Source organism: Pan paniscus, chromosome 7, assembly GCF_029289425.2.
Source record: "Pan paniscus chromosome 7, NHGRI_mPanPan1-v2.0_pri, whole genome shotgun sequence".
NCBI lineage: Eukaryota > Metazoa > Chordata > Mammalia > Primates > Hominidae > Pan > Pan paniscus.
In genome coordinates this window covers 138,099,023-138,119,136 of record NC_073256.2, presented here as the reverse complement: position 1 = coordinate 138,119,136, position 20,114 = coordinate 138,099,023, and the positions used below count along the sequence as shown (strand labels likewise).

The following is a 20,114-nucleotide window of genomic DNA, read 5'->3' as shown; positions in this document are numbered from 1 at the left end:
TGGCTTTTATTTCCACTTCCCACAGCTAACTAGTGTTAATAATTTCTTATATTTCTACCCAGAAATAATTGTAGGCATATAAGCACATATATTTATGAATTTATATACAAAGATATTATAGTATATGCATTGCTTTCTCCTTTTATCCCCACTAATAATAGATCTTACAGGTCTTTCCACATCAACACACCTACATCTATATATATATATAGAGAGAGAGAGAGAGAGATATATATAAAGAATTAATGATATATATTAAGAATTAATGATATGTATATCATTTTTTAAATGATATAAATGTCTTACAATTTATTTAATCTGTTCCTTTTTAATGGATATTTACATTGTTTCTACTTTTCAGCTCTTACAAATAATTTTTTTTGCTATTACACATTTTTGCCACTACAAAATGTGTTCTTATATATATTTCTTTGTATGTGTTTCCTTGACACTATCAAATTGAAAACCCTATGATTGTTTCTCAACAGAAAAATGGCATCCTGTGTAATGAATGTGGCTGCCATATTCCTTACATCTATATTGAATAACGTATCTTTTAGCCTAAGTTATACTTTCTCACTCTCTGCCCATGTTTTCAGCCTTTTTCCCAGAATGCAAAACTTAAAATCAGAAAGTGCAAAAGTTGTCACAGTTGAAAAAAGCTAGACACAATTCTCAACTGTAGGACATCATAACAGCAAGTTCTAAGATCCACAGAGCTATATAATTTAAATAATGAGATAATTACCTTGAGTGGAACAAAAATTCAAAATCTCGTTGAGAATTTAAGAAGTTCAGTATTAAGAGCTTATCCAAAGCAAGTCTATTTCAGAAACACAATCAGACTTCCCAGAAATTCAGCCGTGATGTATTAAAAGCACTTGTTGTCTTTTTCCTTGCAGTGAAGTACATGCGAGAAGCCACGCCCTATGTGAAGAAAGGATCCCCAGTATCCGAGATTGGGTGGGAAACACCTCCGCCTGAATCCCCTCGGTTAGGGGGCAGCACCTCAGACCCCCCGTCATCGCAGTCCTTCTCCTTCCACAGAGACCGGAAAAGCATCCCCCTCAAAATGTGCTACGTCACTCGGAGTATGGCCTTGGCCGACCCTGAGAACAGGTAAATAGGGTCAAAACTCTCCACTGTATCGAGCAGCTCCTCGGCCTCTCAGGCTAAATGGGGGCTTTCACGAGATTGCCCTCATGTTCTGAACACACATCATGGCTTCCAAAGAAAAGCATGAAAGGGCCATGCTGAGAATTATGTGTGTGTGTGTGTGTGAAAGAGAGAGAGAGACAGAGGAGAGAGAGAATCTATACACTGAGCACTGGTTCTGGAAAGAGTTAAAGAACTGGAATCAGCATCCTAAATGTCTTTAGGGCTCATGACCAGTCCATGTGACTTAGGCCACGTTTCTTAAACCGCTTAACCTCAGTTTTGTCATCTCTAAGATGGGAATAATTGAAATAGATGCCTTGTTTGGTTGTGAGAACTAAATTAGGAAATCCATGTGATATAGTTAGGATGTTTGTCCCCTCCAAATCTCATGTTGAAATGTGATCCCCAGTGTTGGAGATGGGGGTCCAGTGAGAGGTGTTTGGGTCATGGGGACAGAACCCTCATGAATGGCTTGGTGCCCGCCCCGAGGTAGTGAGTGAGTTCTTGCTCTATTAGTTCAAGTGAGAGCTGGTTATTTGAAAGAGCATGAAATACCTCCCTGCTCTTTCTTGCTCCCTCTCTTCCCATGTAACTTGTCAGCACCCCCTGCCCCTTCCACCATGAGTGGAATCTCCCTGAAGCCCTCATCAGAAGCAGATGCCAGTGCCATGCTTCCTGTACAACTTGCAGAACCGTGAGCCAAATAAACCTCTTTCCTTAAATTACCTAGCCTCAGGTATTCCTTTAGAGCAACACAAAATAAATTAATGCACCATGTAAGGTGCTCAGTACAGGAAAACCTTCCATGAATATAAGCTATAGTAATATTTCTTATTAATGTTAGATAGTAATAAACAAATTCACCTTACTAGGCCTCAGTGCTGTCAACTGTATACTTGGAGGGTTAGATGAGAGTCGCTTTAAGGCTATTTTCTACTTTAAGCATCTCTTTATGCTCAAGAGAGCAAAAGGAGTGGCTTTGGTCCAAGTCTGGAATGCTGTTTCCCAAAGTTGGTACATGACTTTGCATGCCACAGGCTAGATATATCACCCAACCCATGGCAATTATAAGGAATGCAGCCAAGAGGAAGTAAAATTCAGGGTCCCTCATCCCCCAGAATTCTTACTTTAGCTCAGTAGAAGAGAAAACATATATTTTAGGAGGAAAATAAGAGAAATAAAGAAAGCGAGGAATCGAGCCAGCAAATGGGGAATCTTAGTGACCTTTGCATCCACATTAAAGTGCTAAAAATAGAAACTGCTCGACTGGCCCTTATTTAGAATGTGTGTGGGACAGCTGCAACCCACCCGAATAGAAAGTATTTGGCTAGGCTCAGAGTTGCTCATGGGGAAAAGCCATCGGGAATAGGGGCAGGGAGAAAGTTGCTTCCTTGGCTCCCAGCTCAATGTCTTTTTTGTTCTCATCTCAGTTAGCTCACTCTAAGGACGCTGCCAGGGCCCTTCTGGCTCTGGCCAGCTGCAGGATCTTTCTACCCCGCTCTCCCTACTCCTCCTGTATTAGTTATTTCTGTACAGGGATTGGCCAGTTGTACAAGAAAGCCAGCAAGTATCGGCAAGATGGGTAAGAGCAGACAGACTGGGAAGGACACAGAGCTCATAGCTGGTCCACTCTCACCCTGTTCTCTGTTTTGTTCCCCACAATTTCTGCAGAGTTCCTGGGCCTGCAGTCGATATCCTGGTTACTCGAAGTCTCCTTTTCCGTGGCCTTTTACCCACCCAAGCAAACAAGTCCCATCTCCCAATGATCTGATGTCAAAGTTTTCAGATGTGATGAATTCATGATGTAGTATTGAGTGCCTATCATGTGCATTATGCTAATTAATGTAGACCACAGACTGCAAAGTGGCAGCCTATAGTATACCCAGCCTACAGATATGTTTTTTTTAAAATAGTCTAAGTGTTTAAATAAATTGGAATTAGTTGCCATGTTCAATAACTGAGAAACTTCACATTTAAAAAGCCAGGTTTCTGCTTTTCTAGAAAAGTGGGAAGAACTGGTGATGTTATTGGGCCCACATTGTTGCAGGCAGGGCAGTTATATACCAGAGCTCAGTAGAGTTTTCTCCTTTGATAAGGGAATGAACTCTCCTCATAATTTCTATTACCTTCTACTACGGAATACAATTAATTACCTGCCTAATCTTTGAATTTGTAACCCTGCTTAGTCCTCTTAACAGCTCTCTGAGTTTCTTTCATTGTCCCCATTCTACAGACAAAAACTTTAGACAAAAAGTGTTTATGTAAGTTCTCAACATTATATAGCTGTTATATAGTCTAGCTGGGCTTCAAACTCATGCCTATAAAATGGGTGACAGTGTCAGTTAATCATTTCCAGAAAAATCCAAACTGAGACAAAAACTTACTGAGACATTGTAGGAGCAATTCATACACTAGGGAGAAAATTTGAATAGATGATTTCTTGGGTTTCTTCCAGAAGTAGACTTATATGCTACAACAGCACTCCCAGGTCATTTAATTACATTTTAAAGAATATTTTGGGAGACATCAGACCTTAATCTAGATATTGGAAACTTCAGTCTGTATATCAAGCCAGTAGAGGAGAATAAGTTTCAAACTTTTATATTGGTGCTCGTCAAGTCCACCATTGACGATTATACATAGGGCTTCCCCTGTGGGAGAGGGAGAGCCTGTTCTGCTGTGGTGTGAGAACCAGCAGGGCAGAATCAAACATGAGAATCCAGCTAAGCCAGATGGTTCCGAAGGGACTTCAGGTCCAGACAGGTCCCAAACTGCTTCTAACAAGAAGATTGGGGGCCTAGGTGAGGCTTGCCCATGGTAGAGGAAGAGAAGAAAATAAAAAGGAAACAAATATTTTATGAAACTCCAGGTACGGGCTGAGCAGAGTATGGTGTACCAGTCAGAAATGTGGAATCTGCAAAACCCAACTCTATGCTGAATGCAAGAGACACATCTAACAGAGTGATTTTAAAAGGTGAAAGATACAAGGATGGGCAAAAGCTCACAAGGCAAATGCAAACTATTAAATAACAACAGAAAGCATTGATTTTGATCTTGATATGAGACAAGGTAAAATGCAGGCTGAAAAATGTCCAAGGTAAAATGTCCATAAAGTAGCACAAGGAAGGACTGATTTATGTTGAAGGCAAGAGTTCACAAGCAACATCCAGTAGTTATGAATACATACCACATAACCAAACAGCAACTTTTATAGCGGAAACTGCAGAAGATGCAAGAAGAAATAGACAGAAACATATTCATATTAGATATTTCAACATATACCACTTTCCATCCAAGTAAGGGCAAGTAGAGGACACAGATAAATACAGTAATCCCCCCTTATTCATAGAAGGAATGTAACAGGACCCCCAGTAGATGCCTAAAACCATGGATAGTACTGACTCCTCTATAACTGTGTTTTTCCTATACATACCTACTATGATAAAGTTTAATTTATAAAGTAGGCACAGTAAGAGATTAACAACAATACTAATAAAATGGAACAATTATAACAATATACTGTAATAAAAGTTATATGAATATGGTCTCTCTCTCTCTCAAAATATTTTATTGTACTTATTTTTGGGCTGCAGTTGACCTCAGATAACTGAAACCATGGAAAGTGGAACCATAAGTAAGGGACGACTTACTATAATTATATAGAAGACCCAAACAACAAAATAAATAAAGTAGATCTGAATACATTGCGAACTCTTTACTCTGATAATAGAGAATACACTTACTTTTCAAGTCCACAAAGAACACTGACAAAATTAACCACAGATCAGGTCACAAAGAAAATGCAATAAGTTCCATTAGGTACAAATAATACAAACAACAGCCTCTGATGACAGTGGAATAAAACTAGAAAATCAATAACAAAACCAAACCACACAAAGCCTTTTTTTCATGGGTTTTTTAAAGCTCTCTGTAAAATAACTCTTGGGTCAAAAGGGAACTATAAACTGACATTGTTGCATTTCTTCAAAAATAAATAATAATGAAAATAATGCATCCATTAAATATGAAGAGAAGGAATGATAAAGAGAGAGTGTAGAGTGTGCAGTCAGCTAGACCCACAGTGGAATCTTAGTTCTACCCCTTATATGTGAATTTAAGCAAGAAACTCATTTAATTCAAATAACCATCATAGGTAGCGGGAACTCCTCTCTACTTTATAGACAGTGACGCTTAGCTGAGAAATGAGAGTCGAAGCAAACGGTAGATCTTGGATTCAAACCCAAGCCTAGCTGACCCCAAGCCCAATTTCTGAATCATCACACACACTGCCTCTAACTTCAGCACCTAGCAGAGCAGCTCGCCTGAACTATAAGCACCTTGGCCAGGAGTTAATGGTCTCCTGGGAGCTAAAACCTGAGAACCAATGACAAATGCCACAGCATCTTGGGGCTAATCCCCTCAGTTGGTGACACACAGGTGCCTCTAGTCTGCATTAAAAATTCTCCCAATGTTCAATTTCTCAAATACAATAGCCATAGAACAGCAGGCAGGATTGCTGCTCTTTCTGTGAAAAAGGTCACCCAGCAGGCATTGAATCCACAAGAATATGTCAATGCTAGTGGCTGTCAGTAATTACAATATATTTTTATTATTCTACCTCTTAAATATCTCTTGTTTTTCATATTCAGCTCTTTGCCTTCACAGCCACTGCCCTGAGCCAGGCCCACATCCTCAGTCCCTGAGAGTATTTGGGTATGTTTCTTACAGGGTGTTTTGTTGCTAGTTTGCTGTTTCCCCATTTCCCACCATCTACTCTATACCTAGCTAGCCAAGGGAATCTGAAATTTACCCCTTCTGTCAAAATGGCTCCCTGTCACCTGCACTCATATCTAAACTCCTCAGTATTACATAAAAACCCCTTTAGGCTTTAAATAGTCCCTAATTGTCCAGCTCCTCTTTACCTCATCGTTTCTGTTCCAGCGTCCCTTAAATAATTTGTATACTTCCTACAATTGCCTTCCTGACAACTTCCTACTTGCCGTTTAAGCCTCAGGGTAAACAGTCTTCTCAGATATCAATGTCTTGTTATACCTTCTGTGTCAAATAATTCATTATAGCATGCTTCATAATAACTTGTGATTTTTTTCTTACATGCCTACTCAGTTCCTAAGTCATAAGGTTTTTGAGCTCTGAGACACTCCATATTTTTATTTTATTACCCCAGATATCTAGAACTTTGGCATTCAAAACTATTTTTGTTCATAAATGATAAATAGTATATTTATCTGCTTGCTTTTCATATTCTTCTCTAAAAATGTCTTTTGAAAAAATATTCCACTAAATAGTCTTGGGAATAAGGGAATAAATAAAAGCATAGTTCTCTTCTGACAGACATAGGAAGCTTAAAGAAACCAGGACAATCCATTAACCAAGCCTGTCACTGGATCGTGAGCAGCTGTGCTACAATGGGTAGTTTATGAGGCTTTAAGTCATGACTCTTTGTACTGCTACGTAACAGAGTCCACTGTAGATTTTCATGGTTAAATTATGGAAAGATTTACATCATCTTTCTTGGGAAACAGTGTACATCTCTATTAATGGTGCACAAATGAAACATTCATAGAAAGTGCTGTCTTGGTTTCAAATGGAAAACCTGTGCTAGGCTGCACTGTGATTCAGAGAGGTGCGATCTGTTAAGTCCTGTAAGATGCCTGGATATGTTGCTACAAGGTACCCTTAGTGATGTCACCACAATCCAGTGCTTGAGTTTCAGCCACAGAAGATCAGAAACTTGATTTAGTGGGCATAGTGTTAGCAGATCCATCTCTAAGGGGTTGACTCACATTAACCAAATAGGCAAAATTTGTTTATGATGAGCAACACAGTTGTCAAGTAGATGGAAATGCCCACATGGGAGGATTTATATACCCTCTCATTGTGAGCAGGCTGTATTGGAAGACAAATGTGAATATGAGCAGAATGCCAGAACACTAAGTATTAATAACCCAAAACAATGTGGACTTTCAAAGAATAGCGATGCACTCTTTGTGAGTAGATAAGCTACACAAGAAATTAAATTGTCATGAAAGTGATTTGGTGAGTGTGGAATCAATAGAAGGTGTGCTAATAGACCTTAGGAAGTATGTTTTAGGCAAGAAAGCTGAAAGCCCTCCCTTCCAGGATGGGGAGAGCCTTGCCGAGGTAACCCTTATGTAAACTTCTGCTTTGCCAACACTCCCACTCCTTTGAGCTGTACATAAATAGCCTGAGGTTTCCCATGTGGCCCTTCCCTGCCCTTTGATGGCTAATTTATCCCCTTCAGTTAACACGGTTCTTTCTTCCTGTGAGTACAAAACAGTGGATTTGGGTTTTGCTTATCAAATTTAATCACTTTTCATTCTAGGCTCCTTGAAGTTGTTCTCATAGTACCCTGTTCTGAGTTTTAGATGTTTCCAAATACTTTAGTTACACATTCATAGACAGATGGTCTTTGGTGGCTACAAACAAGGAAGGAATCATTTTACCAGTTCAGCCTTTCTCCTCTTTTTCCCAGTGTTTGGGGGTACATTATTGCCCCCTCATGTTTTATATAGAACTCTCAAATTTATTAAACTTTGAATACTATTGAAACATTTCCTCCTTTAGTGCATCGAAAATGAAGATTTATGAGGTACTTTTTCCTGTCTCTTCTCCTCTGTAAGTCTTTGTTTGTGAAAAGTACATCTGTTTTTAAGAAGCCCACAAAATACGTATTTTCTGAATGTAGTTTCTTCATTCTTTGTCAGGCACGTCATGGTGGCTTCATAATGGAAACTATTGCCAGAATTCATGATTGACATTAAATTTTGGAAACAGAAAAATATATATATAAAGTATATGTATATGGTGCTGTAATAAGTGGGCATGTTTTACATATGTAAAAACAGGTCTAGATAAACTACATACTTGTATCAGTGAATAAAACTCTAGAGTTGCAGTTATTCTGGAAAATATGTGTTTAAATCCCAAGTCTGTTACTTATTCCCTTTAACTTTAAGTAAATTATCCAATCTCTCTGATTTTCAGGTTCCTTCTTTGCTATAGTCTTAATGTTTGTGTCCCCCCACCCCCCAAATTCATATATTGAAACCTAATCTTTAATGTAATAATATTAAGAGATGAGACCTTTGGGAGGCAGTTAGGTCATGAGGTTAATACTTCATGAATGGGATTAGTGCCCTTTTATAAAAGAGGCTCAAGGGAGCCTGTTTTCCCCTTAGACCATGCAAGGACATATAGTAGGTACCAGCCATGAGGAACACACCTTCACCAGACATCAAATCTGTGGTGCCTTAATCTTGGACTGTCCAGTCTCCAGAATTGGGAGAAAAAAATTTATATTGTTTGTAAACTACCCAATCTAAGATATTTTTTATAGCAGCCTGAATAGACTAAGAAATTGGTACAGAATTGGGGTGTTGCTATAGCAAATACCTAAAAATGTAGAAGTGGTTTTGGAACTGGGTAATGGATAGAGGCTGGAAGAATTTTGAGGTACAATGCTGTGAAAGGAGATTTAAGGAGAATTCTGGTGAGGTCTCAGAAGAGGAGAGCTGTAGAGAAAGCCTCAGTCTTCTTCGAAATTATCTTAAGTGGCCGTGGTCAGAATATTGGTATAAATATGGTGGTAAAGGCAGTTCTGATTAGGTCTCAGATGGAAATGTGGAACATGGTATTGGACAATGGAGGAAAGGCCATCCTCATTATAAAGTGGCAAAGAACTTTGCTAAATTGTGTTCATGTCCTAGAGTTTTGTGGAGGGTGGAACTTATGAACAATAAAATAGAATATTTGACGGAAGAAATATCTAAGCAAAGTGTTGAGGGTGTGGCATGGCTTCTCCTGACTGCTTACAGTAAAAGGCAAGAAGAAAGAAATGATTAAAAATGGAATTTATAATCAAAAGAGATGCAACACTTAAAGATCTGGAAAATTCCCAGCCTGTTGTAAATAATGAAAAAAATGTGTTCTGGAGAGAACACAAAGAGTGTAGCCCAACGAACCTTTGATAAAGAGATTAGGATGAGTAGGTGAAATCCCAATGCTATTTATTCATCAAGACAATGGAAGAATGACCCTGAAGGCATTTGGAGATTTAAGGCTGCCAGGGCCTTGGGAACAGAACAATTTAATGACTCTGCTCTGTGCCTTGTGTTACGTTGATCCTTGGCTGCCCCAGTTGTGGCTCAAGTGGCCCCAGGCATGGCTTAGGCTGCCCTCTGGAAGGCACAGGTAGTAAAACTTGGCAGTATCTGCAAGGTGCCACTACACCAATACACAGGGTGCACAAGCAGTGAGGACATGGCTATCTCCACCTAGATTTCAAAGGACGCCGTGTGGGGCCTTGGGGCCCAGAAAGAGAACAGAGGTGGGACCACCAAAGAGAACCCCCACTAGGGCAATGTCCACTAGGGCTGTGAGGCCGGCATCATCACAGAGAGCCCCCACTAAGGCAGTGCCTAGCAGAGCCATAAGGGCAGAGCCACCTCAGGGACAAGACCTCCCACCAGTAGAGCCATCAGTGTGCAACTCCTGCCTGGGAGAGTTGCAGGCATGCAACTTCAACCCATAAGAACTGCCACATTGGCTGTGCCCATCAAAGCCATGAAGAGCAGGGCTACCTGGAGCCTGGGGAGCCCAACCCCCATCCCAGTGTGTCTGGAAGGTGGGACTTTGAGTCAAAGAAAATTATTCTGGAGAATTAAGATTCAATTTTTGCTGGGCATGGTGGCTCACACCTGTAATCCCAGCACTTTGGGATGCCAAGGCAGGTGGAGTACCTGAGGTCAGGAGTTCAAGACCAGCCTGGCCAACATGGTGAAACTCCATCTCTACTAAAAATACAAAAAATTAGCTGGGTGTGGTGGCAGATGCCTGTAATCCCAGCTACTCGGGAGGCTGAGGCAGGAGAATTGCTTGAACCCAGGAGGCAGAGGTTGCAGTGAGCCGAGATCATGCCATTGCACTCCAGCCTGGGCAACAGAATGAGACTCAGTCTCAAAAAAAAAAAAAAATTTCAATTTTTGTCCTGTTGGGTATAGATTTGGTCAAGACCTGTTATTCCTTTCTTTCTTCCTATTTTTCCCTTTCTCTCCTATTCTGTGCCTGTCCCACCATTGCATTTTGAAATGCATAACTTGTCTGATTTCACAGGCCTACATCTGGAGGGAAATTTGCTTCAAGATGAAGCATATCTTTGAGTCTCACTTACATGTGATTTAGACGACATTTAGAGAGACTTCAGATTTTAGACTTTTGAGTTGATGCTGGAATGAGTTAAGAATTTTGGGGGCTATTGTGATGGAATGAATGTATTTTGCATGTGAGAAAGACATGAATTTGGGCATGCTAGGGACAGAATGTTACGGTCTGAATGTTTGTGTCTCCCCAAAATTCATATGTTGAAAACTCCTCTCCATTGTAATAGTATTAAGAGATGGGGCCTGTGGAAGATGATTAGGTCATAAGGGCTCCATCCTCATGAACAGGATTAGTGCCTTTATAAAAGAGCCCAAGGGTGCCTATGTGCCCCTCCTGCTACATAAGGACACATAATAGGCACTGTGAGGCTCTAACCAGACACCAAATCTGCTAGTGCCTTGATCTTGGACTTTCCAGTCCCCAGAACTGTGATCAATAAATTTATGTTGTTTATAAGTTTCCCAGTCAGAAGTATTTTGTTATAGCAGACTAAGACATTACCTAACAGACTAAGACATTATCTATAAAATGTGGCCAATAATATAATCATGTTTGATTATTATGATTAGATGACTTAATGTTGGCATCCTCTAATTGGTGGCAGGATAACTATGGGGTAAATGTAGCTTTCAGCCAAAATATCCTCATTGCTGGGTGCAAGAAAAGGGGACTTTTTTTTCTCTCTGTACTCAGAGTCCAGGAGAGAGAACTGGAAGGTCAAGCTGTCAAGCAGAGATTATTTTGTAAGACATTCTTTCACAGACATTTTTAAGCCTTTTGAGATTTCTGGCTTTTTGTAGGGACCTCAGTTCCATTTTCCCAACTCATGGGTTCTCAATACCTTAACTATCTTTTATTTGTCAAATTCCAAGTCCTCAACTCACCCACCACTACCTGACCCACTGCATGCTACCTGTCACCACACCACCCAACCCACTTTCCCAGGGATGCTTTATGATTAGCTTAAATACTCACCATTCTGATTTTTAATGCCGCCCCCACCCCCTTTTTCTGACACCTGGGAGTTTCCTTTTCTTTCTTGTAAGATCAGCATTACACAAACAAGCACATTTTTCTTATTATACTTTATCTAGAAAACCCAGGTGTCAGTAGCAGAAGCATTCCTGAATTTATGTAGATCATTGTTTTGCTGGAACTGGAAACCTCCTGAAACACAGCAGTGGAATTGCTTGTAATCGGCTGTGTATATCATCAACAAAAGTCAATATTCTATATTTTCAAGTGTAATTTAACATAAGAAGTTAAACATTTACCATTCAATTTAAAACTAAAAACAAGCCGAGTGCGGTGGCTCACGCCTGTAATCCCAGCACTTTGGGAGGCCGAGGTGGGTGGATCACGAGGTCAGGAGATTGAGACCATCCTGGCTAACGCAGTGAAACCCCGTCTCTACTGAAAATACAAAAAATTAGCCGGGCGCAGTGGCGGGCGCCTGTAGTCCCAGCTACTCGGGAGGCTGAGGCAGGAGAATGGCGTGAACCCAGGAGGCGGAGGTTGCAGTGAGCCGAGATAGCGCCACTGCAGTCCGGCCTGGGCGAAAGAGCGAGTCTCCATCTCAAAAAAAAAAAAAAGAAAAAAAAAAAAAAGAAAAGAAAAACTAAAAACAAACAAAAAACTATGAGTATTATCTTTTGGATAATTTACCTCCTTCATTTGAAATTATGGACTGCCTTCTACCACCAGAACCACCATTTTGGTCATGCTTGTTCAGCTATCTATGTATCTACCTATTTGTCTATCTATCTATCTATCGTCTATCTACCTACGTACCCACCCACCTACATACATGTCAGTATCTGCTTCTCACTTAGGCAACCCATGTGAAATACTTTGTTACGGTAGAAAGGGTATACATACAAAAGAGGTGATGTTAGCCTTAGATTCAACAGTGTGGGCACTCTGCATTTGAGAAATTTAGGAAGTAGAATACATACTGACATTTCAGCAATCGTTTTAATGGTGGTTGGGAAGGAGAAGTTCAGAGGGGTTGGGTTGAATTAGTCAGAAATTTGAAATAGGAAACAAGTGCTAAATGGTTGTATTATTTTTAAGCATATATAGTGAATGAGACTAAGTAAAGAAGTACTGCCTGGTGGCACTCATAACAGACCTAACAAAATAGATCTCATACAGTCCCTTTTTAAAATTATTTTAAGTGAAATTTTAAATGTTATCAAAATGATAAGACAGATAATTTAAAACTCAAATAGATCTAAAAGATTTATTTTTTAAAGCAATGGGAATTTATTAATCTTATAATGTCTTCCTCTCTTTTTTTGTTATCTCTCTTCACATGTCTTGTTAGAAGGATGTTGAGGCTTCTAGATTGATGTTGTAAGGTTTTTTTCTCTGTTGCTTACATTACCTTTTTTTTACTGTATTTTTTAATCCTTCTCATGAATATATTTTGTTCACCTTTTACCTGTCATATTTTAGCTTTTTGTTTTCTGAATTTTTTTATAGAATTTTGTTCTTTTTTGGATGTCATATTTTCCGTTAATTCTTGGAGAATATTCTCTCTTTTTACTTTTCTTTGTGTTCTTTTTTCCTCCATTTACTGTTTTCTGTTTGTTTGTTTGTTTGTTTGTTTGTTTGTTTTTATCTTCATCTTCTTTACTGGAGGTGTTCTCAAATGTCTGGTGATCCATTGCTATCTGTTCATTTCTTGCACTGAGTAAAACATGTTGGAACCTATGTGGGGAGTGGGGAGGGGGATGTCAACTGGTGAGAATTCACATAGAGTTATTGCTTGGTGAACCAAGCCTTACCAAGAGATCCTTCCCAATTCTGGAAATATCAGTGTTTAGAAGCTTTACCTGGGTCTGTGCAGTTACTTATGGGAGAATCATTCTGTCTTTTTGAGTGTGGATTGGGGGTAGATAGTGGGAGAATACCCACTTTCCACTGTTCTGAGAGTCCCAACACTCAGCATACAGACTTCATTTAGGGCCCTCTTTTCAGGGCCATATCACCCCCTACCCTGTCTCTGGAGGTTCTGAGCCCATGCAGGTTGTGCAGAGCCAAGGGACTCACATCTGGATGGAATTCTCTTTGTGGCCCTTTAGGTTATAGCATTTTATACTCTTCCTCCACTCTGCAGAGTCAGTAACCCAGCTCCATCGCTGTCTGTCCTCCAAACATGTCGTGCCTGTCTTGTTCTCCTGTGAGTTTAGACCTCCTTTACTGTCTTTTTACTGGATCTTACAAAAGGCAGGAGATCAACATGAATAGCCAAACCACTGTTTTTCCCGAAGAGAATCCTTGCATAATTTGCATATTGGTATATAACAGAGTACACAAAAGATTCATTTTAATGAGCTTAAAAAATATTTTTCTAGTCTTGTTATTTTTAAGAAAATTTGTTTTCTTCCTAGATAAACTTCAGCATTCATCCTAATTATCATACATTTTTAATCAGTGTGAATGAATTAATGAGGTTTCACTGGCAGTGGTAAGCTAGTTAAAAAATGAATTTAAGTACCTCCAGTTTACCTTAAGAAAGAGTTGAGGAGAGGGTTCACCAAGCATGGTTCTATGACTTCATCAATACACAGCTCTTTATGAGTTCATTTTAGCCCATGTCCGTACCTGTCAGCACCATTCCTGGAAAATTTTAGTTTCCAAAGTGCACTCTGAGAGGTTAAACTTGACCATCTGGGTGCTGAAGGATTTTTGCTAATCTTGACTCACTATATAGGTCTTGATCCTTTGTTCTTGATACATTAATTGAACTCTATTTTGTTTGCAAAAAGCTGCCCAAGGATTTTCAAGCAGAGATAATGATGCCTCTGAAAATAACTCCAATGCTATCATGCAGGCATCCTCTATTCAAGCAGGCATCACCTAGCCTGGAGATTCTACAGTGGAAATGGGGGCATCACAAAGACACCCCTGCTCTTTCTTCTTTTGACACATGTGAAATTTGGATTTCCTTAGTGGAGAATGAGTTTGGGACACAGCACTGCAGATACACTTAAAACAAGACCTGTGTGGACACATAAGGTGTGTATCTATTGGCTGATACTCCCTTTGATCCTAAACAATACTGTAACAGGAATTTTGACATTGCTAGTGTGTTGAACTAGCAATTGAGATATTGCTCCCTTTCTTAAATTTCAACTTTTCAATAGATAAGTTTCAGTCGTCTTGGTTCTTTGCTGGATGTTGAGGCTGCATCAGTGACAGAGTCCTTGCCCTGACATAGCTTCCCATTAGGTAGGGAATATCTACAAGTAAGTTGGTAATTAAGCAAACAATATCATAGAAAGACAACGAGGAAAGTACAGGATGCTATGGAGGCTTCCTCGCAGGAAGGACACTGCATCCAAAGTTCTGTTTTTAAAGCAGGCTGGGTGTTGTCAACAGGGAGTGATGTCTATGCTTAGACTTGAATAATAAAGTAAGTGTTAGCCAGGTCAAAGGTTGAGATAGGAAGACAGGGAGGGTATTCTCAGCAAAGGAACTAGTGTAAGTACAGACACTAAGGCAAGAAAAAATATAGTTCTGTAGTTCCTTGAAGAATGGGAGGTTTAGTTTGTTTGGAGCAATTCATAAGAAGAATGTGTCTATACCTACTGTGTACCCACAAACATTAAAATTCAAAAGAAAGCAAAAAAAAAAAAAGAATATCTCAAGAGATGAGTCTGGAGAAGTCATCATGATGAGAGCTAAGCCACTTTATAACTTGGACTTTTTTCTAGGAGGGGTCTGAAGCCATGGAGTGATGTAGCAAAGATCTCTCTGGCTGCATAGATCAATAGGAGGCAAGACTAGAGGCTGGGAGACCAGCTAGGATGCTGTTGCAGAAATTTAGGTGAGAACTAATCCTGGCTTCTTTTACAAGGTTAGGGCAGTGATTCTGAAGAATAGTTAGATACATTTGAAAGACTTAAACAGATAGAATTGGCAGGAGTTGGTGATGAAATGGGCTTGGAGGGATGAGGAAAAAGAAGTATTCCAGAATTAATTTTGCTCAGAGCCATAGTCGGCCACACACCTGGCCACTATTACTTAGCTTATTGCACTGGTCCTGAGTCAATGGGACTGAGGTCAGGTATGTCTTGATGGAGGGCAGAGGTAGGTGGAGGCATAGGAAAGGTTTAGGCTTTTGGAGATATTGCCTAAATTGAGACTTAGAGTACGACTGCATTTTGAGAGTTTTGTGTTCCTTACTGGATTTCCAAGCTTGTTAAGGACAGCAGCATGTATGGTTTTTCTTTTGTATTTGCCAATTTTTAGAACAGTATATAGAAATCACTCACTAAACACAGAAGGATAAATGAGTGGTATCAGTCAGGAGACAGGTGTCATCCCTGAAATGTCAGCTAAAGAGCATAATGCAGGAACTATAGACAGAGGAAGGGGCTGTCTCGGGAACCAACAAGTGGTGGGGAAGCACTCAGGACCTAGCACCCAGTGGGAAGCTCTTACCACCCTTGGGTCTGAGGAGCAAAAAGAGCAAGTTACTACCACCTGGAGAGGACTATAGCCCTGGGAGGGGAACAGTGGCCCAGCTGGGGTTGGAGGTAGGTCAGTACCCCAACCTTTTTCTTCCGCCATGGAATCCCCTTTGGGGCTTCTGGTTGGCCATGCATAATTGGAAGCCAGAGGTGAGGGAGGAGCCTGAGTGATGCCATTTAGCCCATAGAGGTTGACCTCTTGGAGCACAGAGCAAGGCAAAGAGTGGCAAATAATGAATCTGGATGCAAAAAGAAAAAAAGTCACAAAATTGTATTTGCATTCTGCCTCTTTGAAAATAGGTCTGATATGTATAATACAAGTGATAACTAGTTATAAGAAAATGTGGTTAATCCATATACTTCATTTCCTGACCCTGTTGGAGAAAAATGTCTTGGGCAGCCCCAAATCAGTATTTATAGCTTCCTGTTTAATAAAAGTTGTTTAATAAAAGAGTTTTGATAAAGATTTCTTTTAGCCACTGTGATATGAGCTGGATAGGGAAGTGACAATTGAGAGGCTCAGAGGAAGACAGAGTTGGTTTTGGTCAAGCTGGAAGTTGCAAAAGAGCCATGTATCAGGGAGAGAACAGGGCAGCTTAGCTCTGAAATAGGGTTGGACATTCGTTTTTTACTCTTCTCAGAAAGTGGCCAAGGTCTACAGGGACCATATTCTTCCATTATGACAAAACTGGAGACTAGAGAAGGCACCAGTAAGAATGTTGTCACAATGCCAAGCTGGTTTTGATAGTGACATATCCATAAAAAGGCAGCAGAGAGACAGACGGGATATAAGGAGAGGAAGGGGGCACATTTGAGCAGTAACTGTTCTCAGTGGAAGTCAAAACTCTAGGCTGCAAAAATGTTTTTTAACATTAATTTACTTTCATTTAAAATGCCAAATCACTTACCCTTTATGCGCACACTTTCACTTATAATGTGGTGTTTTTTTCACCCTAGAATAAAACCCTCTCCCAGATCTCTGTTATGAAACACACAATAAAGGCCAAGCAGTGCAATTTCTTTTCACTGCCTGTATTATTAAACATTCAGACAATCGGAAAATGTTTCCTCATGTTACCTGGAAACCAAACCCTAGATCCAGAAGTTAGAATTCTTGGAGCTATTTTCTCAAGCACTCCATCAATATTTTTTTACCAAATCCGTTGTGCAGCCTTGAAAAGATAATTGACTTTCAGACCAGGCCAACCTGGATTTCATTACCATCTTTTCTACTTATTATCTGGGTGACTTTTGGCAATTTACTTAACTTCTTTGAATTTTTTGAATATATGAAATGAGGATGATAGTATCTCTATGAATATACTATTTTTAGAATTAAATAAGTTGACATCTGCCTAATGCCTGGGACATACTAGACACTTAGCAAATGTGAAATCCTCCAATTTCCCACTTAAAAAAAAAATCCAGCCCTACTAAGATTATCAAAGGATTCTTTCAGTATCATGAAGATGTGTTAAGAATTTTCTAGAGGGTTTTATTAAGTCCTGGGAAAGTCGTATTTTCAGTTGAAAAGTATAAAACAGCCGTTTGGGTAAACGAAAACCACATCATGATTTTATATACTTCTGTCTAATCCTGCATCTGTAGTAGCTGACAGTTTGAAGAACTAGGTCAGTTTGCAAATAGCATCCTTAGATTAATTTCTCCAGAAAACACAGAGACAGGCCTTGAATCACTAAGAAAGTGTAGAAGCTTTCCAAGGCCATATATGGCTTTATAGAAATATTCCAATAAATTTTTATGGCACAGTTCTCTGGCCTGCTGTCAGATATGTAGAAAAGGAGAGTGACAAATAAAACAAGGTGCATGAGCCAGAGTGGAAATTTGGACCAAAATATTTCTGTGGATACCAGAGCAATCCCAAGGTTCTGTTGACTTCCATGTGCATCAGGTTTCCAGCCTTTACAAATCTATTATTATCTCTGTGTATAAAGTTTTTTTTTTTTCTTTTGAGATAGGGTCTCACTCTGTCACCCAGACTGGAGTGCAGTGGCATGATCATAGCTCACTGCAACCTTGACCTCCTGGGCTCCAGCGATTCTCCCACTTCAGCCTCCCGAGTAGCTGGGACTGCAGGTGCACAAAACCCACCGTGCCCAGCTAATTTTTGAAATTATTTGTAGTAGAGACAGGGTCTCACTATGTTGCCCAGGCTGCTCTTGAACTCCTGGCCTCAGGCAATTCTCCTACCTCAGCCTCCCAAAATGCTGATATTACAGATGTGAGCCACCATGCCCAGCTGTTTAGTTTTAATTCTGCCACCAGCAATTTAGAACATGTACCTTGGTCATTTTTTTCCTAGTTCTCCAGCTATTTCTGTTGTGCTCTGTCCACCTTTTCTTTTGGAATCCTTCATAGGGTGAGAAGTACACCATTTTGAGCTTTTTTCAGCTGTGGAAGAGAAAACTAACTGCTATATACCAGCATTTAGCTAAATGAACTAATGAAAACTTCATTAAAAACCAATGCTCATGGCAGCTGAGAACTAATGAATTGCTGCTCTCATAGCAGTCTGCAAGTTGTAGTGGAAAGAGCATGTGGCTTTGTAATCAGATGGACCTAGGTTTGAATCCTATCTCTTTGTGATCTCGAATACTTTACCTCTGTATGCCCCAGTTAATCCATATGTAAAATGGGCATAATAAGATCTACTTTTCAGAATTGCCAGTTTACATGCCTCTCAAGTGCATAACTTCTTGAATAAGATGAGTTTTACCAGGGAATATATAAAGCACTGAATGAAAAGGTATACCTTCTAGGAACATGAATTTTACTCTGAATTTTGGAAGGATAGAATTTATTGTAGAGTTCATTTTATGACAAAGTACAACATGAGACTTCAAACAAATTTATGCTTGTAGTTATTTAAGGTCAAACTTAAACTACCCATAGTCACAAGCTTACTTATTTCAACAATCAAGAGTTCTCAGAAAGTTGTTAAAAGAACTTATGTATATAACAATATTTAGCAAGTGTTATCACAGTCAGATTCAGTGAAAGATTTACTGCAAGGGAATCTGGGAAGGTGGAGATATCTTTAAGCATTCTATCCTCTGCAGTACAGCAAGGTACATCACAAAGAAGATGCAATGGGGTTGAGTAAGTTCACAGTATCCATTGCACAAAGTGTTGGCTACATGGTAGAAGCTCAAGAAATGCTAATTCTCATCTCTTCTAAAGACTCAAAATAAGATTTTAAAGGAAACTCTGTGCCCTGACTATGGTTTGGGGAATTGTGGCAAAGATAGTTTAACCTGCTGTGATGAGTTTTGTGGAATTCTGGAAAGAGGTTCTTGTGGCAGAGAGAGTAGTGCTCACCAAATAGTCCCTTTGTTCCCCTGCATTTCCAGGCCTTCCCACAATTATGTTGGGTCTTGTGGCTAATTTTGGCTAATGAAATATGACTGGAAGTGATGTGTGCACTTCTGGGCTGAGACAGTGATAAGTATGTGTGTTCCTGGAAGTGCAAGTACAAAATGACAGAGCTTCCCTTTAGCCTGGCTTCTCCAGTGATCTAATGGAGCATGTATCCACTCTGACACATAGGACCCTTTGTGGACATACAGCATATTATTTTCATAAACTTTTGTTGTACTAAGTGACTGAGATTTCAGGAGCATTTTATACCACAGTATAAATCTATCCTATTGTAACTAATGGGATCATCATGTAAATGTACTAAGAGTTCATCAAGCTGATTAATATTTTCTGAGAAACACCAGTAATTCTCAGGAAGCTTAGCCTGTCTTGTAAATGAAATTTTTTCTTTCTCTTCCTCACTTTAGATAGTTCTTAATACAGAGCCCCGAAGGCTGCCATGTTACTTCCTTTTTACTTGAAGCCATCCAAGTGAATGATTGTAACCCAGAGGTCCCAGATGAAGACCACTGGGCCTTTTCACACTTAAAACATGTGAAAAGTGTTATTTGTTACTGCAGTTTTAGCTGTTGCTTTTAGAGACCTTTACTATTTGCAGCTGACTTTCTTTCCTTCTGGGTCTAAAGATACCTTTGTTCGAAAAGGAACCTTTGACTCTGTTTGCCTCAGCAAAACTAAGTGTAACTGTAGCATAACCAAATTCTGCCACAGCTAAAATGCTAGAATGTAAGTTTGTGACATTCCTTCTGCCTTCCTAGCTTGTAATTACTAGGATTTTTTTTAGACAAGGCCGCTAATTTTTGAAAAATAAAGAATAGAGACTTGAAAACACTTTGTTCTCTTTTTGCCCTCACTTCTGTACCCTTTCTGTCATAT

The 20,114-nt window shown here is 39.7% G+C and overlaps 1 protein-coding gene across 1 annotated transcript in view; it reads left to right on the top strand.

Moving 5' to 3' along the window:
• The window catches only part of SNTB1 (syntrophin beta 1), a 276,230-nt gene that overhangs the window by 117,356 nt on the left and 138,760 nt on the right, over window positions 1–20,114 (top strand). The window contains exon 2 of the mRNA XM_055116889.3: window positions 903–1,119. Within this exon, the coding sequence (XP_054972864.2) occupies window positions 903–1,119 (217 nt within the window). The remainder of the gene's footprint in view (window positions 1–902; window positions 1,120–20,114) is intronic.